Source organism: Octopus bimaculoides, chromosome 1 (assembly GCF_001194135.2).
Source record: "Octopus bimaculoides isolate UCB-OBI-ISO-001 chromosome 1, ASM119413v2, whole genome shotgun sequence".
Taxonomy (NCBI): Eukaryota; Metazoa; Mollusca; class Cephalopoda; order Octopoda; family Octopodidae; genus Octopus; species Octopus bimaculoides.
Window position 1 is genome coordinate 60,019,326 of NC_068981.1, and position 12,249 is coordinate 60,031,574.

The following is a 12,249-nucleotide window of genomic DNA, read 5'->3' on the forward strand; positions in this document are numbered from 1 at the left end:
TATATATATATATATATATATATATATATATATACAGACACATATATATGCATGTATGTTTGCATATGTCAACACACGCACACTTACACAGACACATAAACACACACACATATATATATATATACATGATACATTTACCGATTGGATATAAATTTAAGCAAAAACAAAAACATCAATACCTCCATGTCTTTAAAATCAACGCCCCGTACATGATAACAAATCCTAAATGTTTCCACCATATTGTGACTTGGCAGATTAAATCAGTAGGTTCGAAGTAAAGAATAAATTCCTGCAAAGAGAACTCGTTTCGTTTAACGAAGACGAATGGTTCAACAGATTAAGACGTTTGGAAGATTAAATTAATTCAATATTATTCTTCACATTGTCTCTGACTCTCACTTTCAAGCAATGACTTATTCTCTCAAGTATTCTGTAATAATTACTCATTCCTCATCATTTATATGTTTGTGTATTTGTGTGTGTGTTCGCGCGCGCACGTGTAAACACATACTTCTGCCTATATATATATATAAACATATACACTCATATATATATATATATATATATATAAGCATAGAAAACAAGAGAGAGAGAGAGAGAGAGAGAGAGAGAGAGAGAGAGAGAGAGAGAGAGAGAGAGAGAGAGAGAGAGAAAGAAAGAAAGAAATAGATAAGCTGTGATGTCAGAATTTCTATAAACCCTCAGTTTTAAAGTTTTATATATACAACTGGTAAACGTATCCGCCCCTTCGACGGCTTAGGTTGCTTTGGTGGTATTTTTTTCACCAATAATTGAACTACCCAGAAGGTTTCTGAGTAGCACGGCAATCTAATTTTCCAATTAATCTAGAAACGGAAAACCAAATTGAAGGCTGGTTATTGTGCAGGTCGTTGCACTTTAATGATCATAGAACATATAAGTTTACAAGCAAAGCAAAGTAGTGTTACTGAAGTGTTTTAGGAGTAGATTACGGATAATGACTAGAAAATACAGTTGTTTTACACGGAAGCGAAATTTCTTGTCAGAAACAGCCGCATAAATGGTGTAAGGAAATTGAAGGGAGACTTTGAAAATTCTCCGCTGCGAGTTTATTTTATTCAACAGCGAAGGGAGCTATTTTTTCGGAGAGAAGTATGATTGGTACGTTAAAAAATGGTAATATTATACCTACTTGAAAATGTAGAGTAAATTGACTTCAGGTAACACTGAAATTGACTTCAGGTAACGAAAAATGAAGACGTGAAGAGTTTGACTTCAGTTCACAAATACTGCTTTGGATCTTTAGCAGGTCGCCTCAGTTCCCGGCTGTTATGTCTAGGGTACAGGCGTGTAGTGCGCGCTCGTCGGAATTTCTTTTATACGCTAGATGACCGCACCCAGCAGAGACTATAAAACCATGTCTCATCACCGGTGATGATGGTCTTCATGAAGTCTGGGATTATGGTTTGCACAGTCCAGTATGTCCTGAGCGATTTCCATTCGGAATGCACTGAACCAAAGCTTATTCCCACTTCGTGAGAAATTTCCTAGATTTTTACATGACTATTTGCCGAATCTTCTTAATCGGCTCTTTGTTTCGGCTTGTCGGTAGCCTGCCTGAACGTGCCTCACGCTCCTCTGAAATGCGGCTATATTTCATGTAGTTATACCACTTCTTGATCTGAGTTTTTCTCATGACATCATTATGAAAGGCCTGCTAAATCTTCTGGATGGTTTGAGCTTGAGTATTCCAAAGCTTTTGGAAAAACACGATGCAGTATCTCTGCTCGATGCGTTCTGTGAAAACGAAAATCCAACGTGCGTGCACTATACATCTGTACTCAAGGTATAACAGCCAAGAACTGATGCCGTCTACCGGTGCGAAACATTTTCACCCATATGCAGAAAGAGTGGCGTCACCTTCCACCCAAAGTAGTTTGCCAACGTGGCATCAGTTTTGGCGGGAAAAATAAAGTCGGATTAAATTTGAGCGCATCTCGTATTCTTTTTAAATAAATTTTGTTATTAAATGGGCATAAAAAGGAAATTTATAAATTTTAGACTTGGGAATATGAAGTTAGATAATTTATCAAACGTACTTTTAGCTCCCGATCCCTCTCTTTATCCATCCACCAACATATCAATCTGTCGGTCGGTATCTATCTATCTATCTATCTATCTATCTATCTATCTATCTATCTATCTGTCTGTCTGTCTGTCTGTCTATCTCTGCTTCTCTCTCTCTCTCTCTATCTATCTTTTATCTATCTGTTTGCCTGTCTGTCTGTCAGACTGTCTGTCTGAATGTTCGTCTGTCTATCTCTACGATCAGAGCTATGATCAGATGCCTTTATTTCAACGCTGTCTACAAAGTCTCTTTTCAGACACTTCTCATCCAAGATATATTATCCGACCTGTTCTTTTCCTTACTATAATACGCGATATAATGGGTATTCGCTTACTGTTTGTAGAAGGTCAAGTAACTAGACAATAGTCCCAATAGCTGCGATTGGAAATGCTAAGTTGGGAAATCTGATTTAATGCTAATATTAAATTTGAGTCGCACATAGAATAAACTGAGAATAAAATAAAGTAAATTTCCCCAGGGTTAAACTATTATGTGATTCGTCTTAGATCACTTACGTTGTTCCTATCCTTGTGAAATCTACGTATATAATTCAGTCGCATTTAAACTGGTTGAAAATGTCAAGTCCCGCACCATTGTGATCAATACTATGGATTTTGTCAGCATAATTGTGATGGACTAGACAGTACTGTCAGTTGTGTATTTTGAATTTTGTTCTTTCACACAGAAAAATGATATCTAATCAATAAAGTCTATGCATTTATAAAGCATATGCAGACATTATTGAAAATAATTGGTAACTGAGGCTAATACCTAGTAATACTATATATTAAAATATTTGCTTATAACATACTGCTTTTTAATTATTACCTAAAATATTTTATCACTGGAATACCATCTCTGTAAGTAGGTTACAATTTTTCTAATGACTATTGATTTTCTACTCGCAGCTATAATATTAGAAAATTTTATTAAAGGGAAAGCAAGTCTGTATGCCACTCATGACTTACTTTGACTTAGTATTAGGTAGACATGAAGTAATGCACGTGTTGACACATACATGAACATGGTGCTGCAAACATTGCAGGATCCAGTTACTATAGTTACGTTCTGACAACGCAATATAACTTCAGACAATATATTATCATTACTTACCAGATCGTCTCCTTTTCCTAGCTCCCAGTTCATGCCTTGTTTTGTAAAGCATGTGTGTGACTCACTATACGATCTCACATTTCAAATGTATAAGTTTTTGTTCATCATTGAGACAGTGACATGTTGCCTGGATAAGGCGATCCCGTCGAGTTATAATGAAGATATACCTTCATTACTTGACATTAAAAATGTTCAAGCTTCTCTTTTCGCTCTTATTGTCATATCTCGCAAATATATAAAACGGTTAACAAGTCAGTAGTGTCAAAGAAAATCTTCAACAACGATTTCTTACGTCACCATAACTTACTTAAATAGTCGAAAGCAACTGATGGTTAAAATTATAAGAGATGAAATTTCTGTTTAATATTCCTACTCCCGAAATACGTAAAGCGTTCTGTTTTATATTTTATCAACAACGACGCCTTTAGAATATCAATAACGTTTGAATTCTATGTTTTGTTGGGTGATAACAAGAAGAATTCTCACTGTCGGTCGAAGCCCATTAGTAATCAACTGTAAGTTTCATAATTTGATCAGTGTTTCAATCTAAGCTATCGAATGTAGGGGCCTTAAACTGGATTAATCTAGTCGTAGGGTTACTTTCTCTTCTATTTTATTCTTGAGATGCCATTTATAGGAGAATGCAAATATAATTGATGAAATATGAATTGTTGGAAACAACTGGTTCAATGACTCCAGGTACCAATTTTCAATCACGAGGTTCCTTCTATGTTATTTTAAGTTACATTTCTGATACAATGAAAATCCACTAAATGAAAATAGAAATACAAAGAAAATCCAATAAACTTCGCTACTATGTATGGACATCGGCAACTATTGGTTTCTTCTCTTATGTCGAACAGTGAGGTTGAATTATGCAGAGTAAGAATTTTGTACAAGTTACCAACTATCTTGATAACGTCACCTATTTTGGACGATATTAGAATTTTATGTGAATTAAAATAAAATTCAAGTGAGAAAGAAAAGATGAGATACAAAAATAAAATCGATTGAAATCAACTAGCTTATGAATAATTGTTCTTAAATATTAGGAGTTCAATTCTATGAACCTTATAAAACATATCAATATATTTCAAAAAATACGTACCTCAAATGACATAATGGATCCACCTAAGCACATCATTAGGAGAAATATTGGGCTAGCTGATTTGATAACCTGAAAATATGAAAAGGATGTTATATTCATTATAAAATATTGGAAAATAGTTTCTGAGATCATAGTGCATAATTATATCAAGATTTCCATATTGTTTAAATTTTTGTGTGCAAACAGAAAAAAAGAATTGAGTTTATTTGGATTAAAACTTACAATCAATATTTCTATTTTAGAAGTGTTATATGTAGCCGAGACATGTCTGTCTAGATACAGAACTGTCGATTTTAAAAACGCTACAATTCTTTAATTGTGTTACTGTCGATGAGACTTTCTTATACGTGGTTCTAGTTACTTAACTGCCTAAAATTTGTGCTAGAGCTTCAAGGAACATTTCCTATGATAATATGATGAATCATGTGTAGATCTGACTTTAATCCAGTCAACACTCCCAAAACTGGGATTATGTGTCGCTCTTAATAATCCAAGTGGTTTCAGGAAATGATTGATTCTTCAAGATTGTATAAAATGCGAAGATTTTTTATTTTTCTTCTCACTCAATTCTTTATAGAATTGCTGTCACGATATTGTTTTGTTGATCTTTAGTTTAGCGATATCCAATATACTGAAGAGTTATTTCATCTATTTGTTCCGTAAGAAAACGTTAGCGACAACCTCAAAAGTACCTTTGGCTACAAAAGTATTCTTATATTGTGATTATTATGCATACATTGAAACATCTTTGTTTTCAGTGTTACTTGCCTTTTACAAGCAACTAGCATAATGTGGCATTGAATATACTCAGACACAATCGGCGCCGTTAAGATAAATTATTCTATAGGAATTAATATGTTTCCAGTAATTTTTCACGAAATCATGCACAGAATATTGTGTGTCTAGAATGGAAAAAAAACTTACACTTTATGGCAGTTAGTAATTAGAGGAAACTTACTCTAGAATTAATAATACACTTTTATTTCCACAATCTTAAGTTAGCGCACAAGTTCATACGTGCAAGATTTAAATTTTCAACCTGACTATATTTAATATTTAAATGCATTTAGTTGGGTATTCTCCTGACTTGAAGATGTTAGCCATGCATCTTGCAGTAGTAATTGCCTTGTTCAGCCTCATGTAAGCCTTGACCGAAGATAAGAAGCAATCTAGCTGCAAACAGTTCATTTTTTGAAATAGCGAGTATCTACTGACTTTCGTTATGTGTCACATTCAGCGGACGATATAGTCGCATGAAAAAGCAATTAGAGTGATTTTTCAAATTTATATTGTACTTTTTGTGTGCCCTTACGATCGACGAAATTACTAGCGGCAGTATTCATCAATACAAATGTGCGATATACCCTGATTGCTACAACAAAAGATTCCTGTGTTTGCAGTTCCAAGAAGTCCGGGTCAGTTGGTTTTAAAGTCATGTCTTGATCGTGACCTAATTCTAAGTAATTAAAACATACTCTACATTATCAACGATCTCTTGTCCCAAATGAATTGGGTTCAGCTGCAGGACATAAGATTGGATTTAGGAGATGCCAGGGACTTGGCAGAATGTGACGAGATACCGTCTAATCAGCTGCGTCCCACTATTTCTGTCATAGTTGTTTCCCTGAGCCCTTCTAATATTTCGAATATTTACAAGACAGTGAAACTGTTTAACACACAGTTGGAGGTCTTTCATTGGTAATAATGCATTACATTTGTATCTGTAAACCAGTGAGAGGATGTTAACTTATTGTTTTTCATCTCCTAGGCGGGTGTTCTTTCTAGAACTCAAGGACTGTCACACCCTGTAGTTTTACTGTATATTCAATCTCCAACTCTAATATACTCTAATGTTACGTAGTTATTGCACTATCAAACATTTATTCGACTTGTTGATAGGTTTTGGTTTTGTTATGTTGGGTTTCTAGAAACCATCGTAAGTAGCATAGACTGGTGGGGTGGCGGTTTAGTAGCCAATGACCTGATCATGTAACGTGTAACATTGTCTTAAGCCCTCACAAGCCACCCATTATATTTTGTAGTTCATCTCAAACTTCATTATTCATTCTATCCATATTTCAGTTTTAAAATGTCGAGATTTCGAAGAGGTTTTGTTTTTCTTTCATTAGCTCAATGAAACTTTAGATCTATTCAAAGGTGTTCTAGAAATATTTCAAGGATTCTTTCATAAGTATTTTTATAATATTTAGTTATGAGGATTAAGCTGCATTACGTTATTAATTTAATTAACTTACCAGCTGACTACGTTTATGGCAGACAACGACTGCTAATGCTATCATAATGAGCAGTGTTATTGCTGACATTACCAGGATCATCACACGAATAGCAATGTTTGGCTGATGCATGCATGGTGATGAATCAGTACAGATGTCACAATACCGTGCGCAGGGTAAGCATTGGAAATAAGTGAGTTCATTGGATGAATTAAATTTATTCTGACCATAGAAATCTTCTAATTCAGAACCATTGAAATATTGAGCGAGTTGATCTTTATAAGGAAAATAATAACCATCAAGGCATTTGCAGATGTAACAGCCACGCCGAAAACCGCATTTGGGTACATGGACACACTGAAAATAGGAAAAGAACACAAGTAAGTAATTTTAATGTCTGGTAAATATGAGTTATAAGTCCGAAATATGTCCGGAGGTGCCAGCGTATTAACCAATGGCTCTTAACGTATTGCATTTTCTCTTCAATTTATAATCAATTTGAATTTCAGAATCTTTTTCCATGTCTTTCAAATGAATTGACATTAATGCTATTGAATTTCCTTCCAAATATGTGTGTAATATTGATTAGCTACTATGGGAGTTACCTTTTAAATTTGTTATTTAACACTTAATAACATAGTCATGAAATTAAGCAAACAGTAGATAATGGGAGCCGTCACTAATGTAAGTAAATGCAAGAGAAAAATATGAATATCATTCAATCGCATTATTCATTCCACAGAAAACTGAAGACTTTTGAAGCCTTTCCTTTAAAAATGCTTCTTGAAGAAGCATGAGCTAAAACAGCAACAGCAACACCAACAATATTTTTGACATCTCGGAAAATATAAAACAGCAAGTACAAGTAGAGCAGTGGGGTCGAATGTAATCGACTAACCCCTGCACCTAAAATTTGCTGGCCTTGTACCAAAATTCGATATAAGAATTATCATCATCTATTTCTGCTGCCTCTCCTTCTCCTTATTATGTTTAATGTATAGAATTATGTACACACACGAAACTCAATAAATATATGGTTACTAAACAGCGATTTGACGGCCACCCTACCGATTTTACAGAATAATTAGTTTTCACTGCTATATTTCAATCGGAAAGAAGTACTAAAGTATACCTTCGTTGTTTTCTGGCAGCTGTGCGTTCCCCGAAAAATATCCACAATCTTCTTTGCTTCTGCATTATTCTTTGCATTCTGATAATTTTCTTCATCTTGCGTGATATCTCCTTGTAGTACATCCTCTTCTACATCACATTGGTTAATGTCAATATTTGTTAATTCGATATCTATTGTGGCAACACCTCTGATTGCATAAGACATATTTGAAGAAAAAGATAACAGAAAGAAATTTGTAGTAAAAGAAATTAAAAAGCGTCATTCATTTAAACAATGTAACGACACGTTATCATTAATGTTGCCTTTATTACTAATATGATTATTAATATTTTATACACAGCCAGTTTCCATAAGCTTCTACTATACTGATGAAGTACATAAAGTTTGAGACAACAGCATCAACAATAAACGAAGAAACATTCAGTGAGATTACTTTAGAACCAAACCCACTCACAATATTCCGATGGAGAAATGAAGAGTTTACTTTCAGTTAGGTGTATTTCAATTTCCCAAAGAACGCTTTAGAAGGATGAATATTGACTATGAAAATATGAGCAGAAGTATCTAAGCATTCTAAATTAAATTTCCGGCCCATAATATGAAATATCAATATTTATTTTATCTTGAGATTTGTTAACCACATAAATGCCTACTTTCAAACATTTATGGTGTTATAGATATTTCTCTTACAAGTTTTACTGTCAACAATCTAAGGTGTTTTCGATAAGTGACATTATAGAAAATGTACATTTTTAACGAACATTTCATTTTCACATCTTATTTTATACTAATAATATTAAGAATGGAAAGACAAGTATTTCGTCGCATTAACTTCTCTGTGAGAAAGCAACAATAATCAGGAAAAGATAAGTATAGCATTGAGTTGATTTTTTGGGTGGGTTAAACTAATGGCGAACTACAAGGGAGGGCTTTCTTTAAAATATTTTGGCTGTCTGTTAAAAATGAAAGTGTGTGTAATACGTGCATTAAAAGTTATTAACAAGTTTGTGCGGTGTGTAACGCGGAGAGAAAAGAAAAGCATCTATACATTACAAAATGTACTTTGAGAAATCTCCAGTTATTTTATCTTCTCTCAAGATGCGACCTCTTAGAAGTTGTTAGTAAACTCTAAAATATTAATGTTACACTCAGCCGTAAAAGAAATATTGAAACAGTTCTTATCATTTTCATACACTTCTAATGTATTTCTAACAAAACCAGACTATCGTGTGTTGTTATACATTGCTGATTCCAATGCATTTTGCATTGTTTAGATTTCGGATGATGCCACCCCTCTGGCTTTATGTATATGGGTGGTATAATGTAAACAAACTTGATATTATTTCCAAAATGTTTGGGATTTATATGACGTGTCTAAAGTCACTTTACACTGCGATATGCCACGGAGAAAACCCTCGTTTTAGGCAATTATGAGCGTCCCCTTTCAACTGGAAGACATATGTCGAGCTTTTTGCTACCAGATAGCAAGTTGAACAGAAGAGATAAGCACTGAACTATATCCAACCTTCATGCCAGTCACTCGTTCCGAATAGTCGATCGAAGTGCTACTGAAAAGATGCTAATATATGTTCGGTGTTGATTAACATGAGTCTATTTTGGTCCACGAAACATTGATTTGTGTCTTTGTTGCGATGTAGAGCTTCTGCTACTTGAACACGTAGTATCTTCGAGTAGGCAAAATAGCTCTGACTACGTAGCTTTCGTACATCACTTTGAAATATTGACCGAGTGTCAATCACACCGCGAGCACGTTGGTTGAAGGTCGCGTGCACGTCACCCTCTGTTCTAGTTTTTTTCTATCTGCACAACCTTGCTAAACTCTATGGATTATACTCTAATCACCCATCTGAAGGTTAATCACCATTTGTTGTTGACGGTTGCTCCCTTCAACGACCTAAATAATTCGCAAAACAGTCTCTGTATATTTGAGACGCCGAGAGTGACGCGTTCAACATCCAGCGACCAGGACGCTACCTACGAAGTGTACCGAGATCGACCGTAGAGATCGCAAAGTAACCACGTGTACAAAATACTCTCTATAAAATCTGGATAACTCGATGCAATTTATCCATATTCACATAGGCATCGTCGGTACGTCAGACAACTGGAAACACCTGAGTAGCTTTGCGACATATATACTCGCAAGAAAAGACTCCTCAAGTGAGTAAGGGTGTGGTATTGAGAGAAATGAGAATATGATAGAGAAAGAACAGGTGTCCTGCTGAAGAGGTGATTAATGGCTCTCCATGCATGCGCGCGCACACACACACACACTCGCAGAAACAAACACACACACACGCACATACACGCACAAACACACACACACACACACACACAAGCAAGCTCACACACACATGCACACACACATTCTACCTTTTCCTGTCATGCATACACATATGTATGTTTACAAACCTGCACGCGCATGTATATATTTAACATATAGCGATATGCTTATATATAAATGTATGCATATGGAGTTATTTTATAGACACATTCGTAGATAATCAGATTGCATTAATTCATACGGTTATACAAACAAACACGCGCACGCATATCTGCGTGTCTAGACAGACAGTTATACATATTTTCACAATGTTCAGTTATACTAAATATAAACTCGTTAATTATAATTGTTCAGACCATTAAATTACGAAGTTTGATATATAATTTGTTTTCATATAAATTTGAAAAACGTAAATTAAAATTGTTTCATCTCTAATGATTAGGTGAATATTCCTAAAATTTTTATTTGAATCAACAATAGTCTCATATATATATATATTTTAAGACATTTAATTGCTTTCATTAAAAAACAATTATTTTTGAGTGTTACTTTCCAATATAATCAACTATACACTTCCTCCCAAATGTACGCTCTTGAGTATATTTTAGAATTCACTATTAAGTCTTTTATGGCGGTGAGCTGCTAGAATCGTTAGCAAATCAGACAAAATGCTTAGAAGACATTTCATCCGTCTTTACACACTAAATTTAATTTCCGCTGAAGTCTACTTCGCCTTTTATTATTCGGGGTCGATAAAATAAGTAATGGCGTCGATGTAACCGACTAGTCTCACCCTCAAAAGTTCCAGACCTTGAGTTTGTAGTAGAAATTTCTTCTTGAGGAAGGATCGTTAGTACACCGAAGTGACTTCTTTCGGCTTTACGCTCTGAATTCAAATTCCGCCGAAGTTGACTTTGCCTTTCAAGGTCTATAAAACATTACCAATTAATTACTGGGGTTGATGTGACTAGTACTCTTTAGAATTTTAGGTCTTGTGCCTATAGTAGATAAAATCATTATTCCTGTAGCGTCACCTCAACTATGCATTAGATTTGTCAGTCCGCGATCAAAATAACATTTGTCAGTTTTTTTCATTTCGTCAGAAGTATGACGAAAATTAGATAACGGTTTCTTAATCTGCTTCCAGTACCTTACAATTCATCATTCAGTGCAGTATTATTTAACCAATTAACAGAAAATTCAATAGTGAATTTATCGATCAAACTATGTGTCTCTCGTTTTTATTTTTGTATTGTTCAATCAAATGTTTAAATGTCATGTTGACATCTTCTGATTTGCAATTTGTAAATACGTGAAAGCATCTGGAATGCTTATATCAACATATAGGTATAGCAACAGACCAGCACCGTCTCTGTTTTTCTGACTACTTAGACTGTTTGTTGGATACTATTTTACTTTTCTCTCTCTTTTTGCATCCCTCTCTTCCATCTGTGTCTCTCTCCTTCTCTCCCTCTCTCCTCTTCTCTCTCACATTATTTACTGCGCAATGACTCGTAGTATTTATCAAATTATATTTACTTTTATTTGTGATTTGAATTGAATTGCCGCTGAGAGCGACATCTATTATTTTGGTGTTGATAAAGCAACGTTGCACTTCTTATTTTGTGAAGTGGATTTTATCGATTATATAGCCACACCCAAATCTGAGGATTTATACGTATCTTAGTAATCAATAATCAAAGTATTTGATTATAGCTGTTAACTGTGTGTATAGTATAGGCGGAGCATGTTTGTACAGAAAATTCGTGATTCAGTTAATGTAGTTTAGTACATATCTGGTACTCAACACTGAAGATAATATACATGATATATGCATGTATGTATTATGTATGTAAGTATGTATGTAGGTAGGTAGGTATGCATGTATGCATGTATGTATGTATGTACGCATGTATGTATGTGTGTGTGTTTATATGTACGTAGGTACCTATGTTGAGTATGCACAGGATTATATCAAGGTCATGTGTTTTCATAACAATTCAAATTGGTTGCAAGTGACAAGGTTCTTTCATTTAAGTCACAACATCTGGGTGGGGAGATTACTTGAATTTGTGTCAGTATGCACGCATGCGTGCTTATTGTGTGTGAATGTGTGCGTGCGTGTGCATGCTGTGTGCACGTGGATGAACTTGTAGTTGTGGACTCGTGTGGTATTACAGAACACAAGTGTTTCATTATTATTTATGTAGGTGTGGTCGTATGTATTCGATGTATATATATATATATATA

The 12,249-nt window shown here is 34.7% G+C and overlaps 1 protein-coding gene across 1 annotated transcript in view; it reads right to left on the reverse strand.

Moving 5' to 3' along the window:
* LOC106876327 (uncharacterized) overlaps positions 1 to 12,249 on the reverse strand; it is a 74,364-nt gene that overhangs the window by 26,010 nt on the left and 36,105 nt on the right. The window contains exons 5-8 of the mRNA XM_014924828.2: positions 7,695 to 7,881; positions 6,584 to 6,919; positions 4,329 to 4,397; positions 180 to 289 (exon numbers count right to left, since the gene is read on the reverse strand). Coding sequence (XP_014780314.1) covers positions 180 to 289; positions 4,329 to 4,397; positions 6,584 to 6,919; positions 7,695 to 7,881 — 702 coding nt within the window. The remainder of the gene's footprint in view (positions 1 to 179; positions 290 to 4,328; positions 4,398 to 6,583; positions 6,920 to 7,694; positions 7,882 to 12,249) is intronic.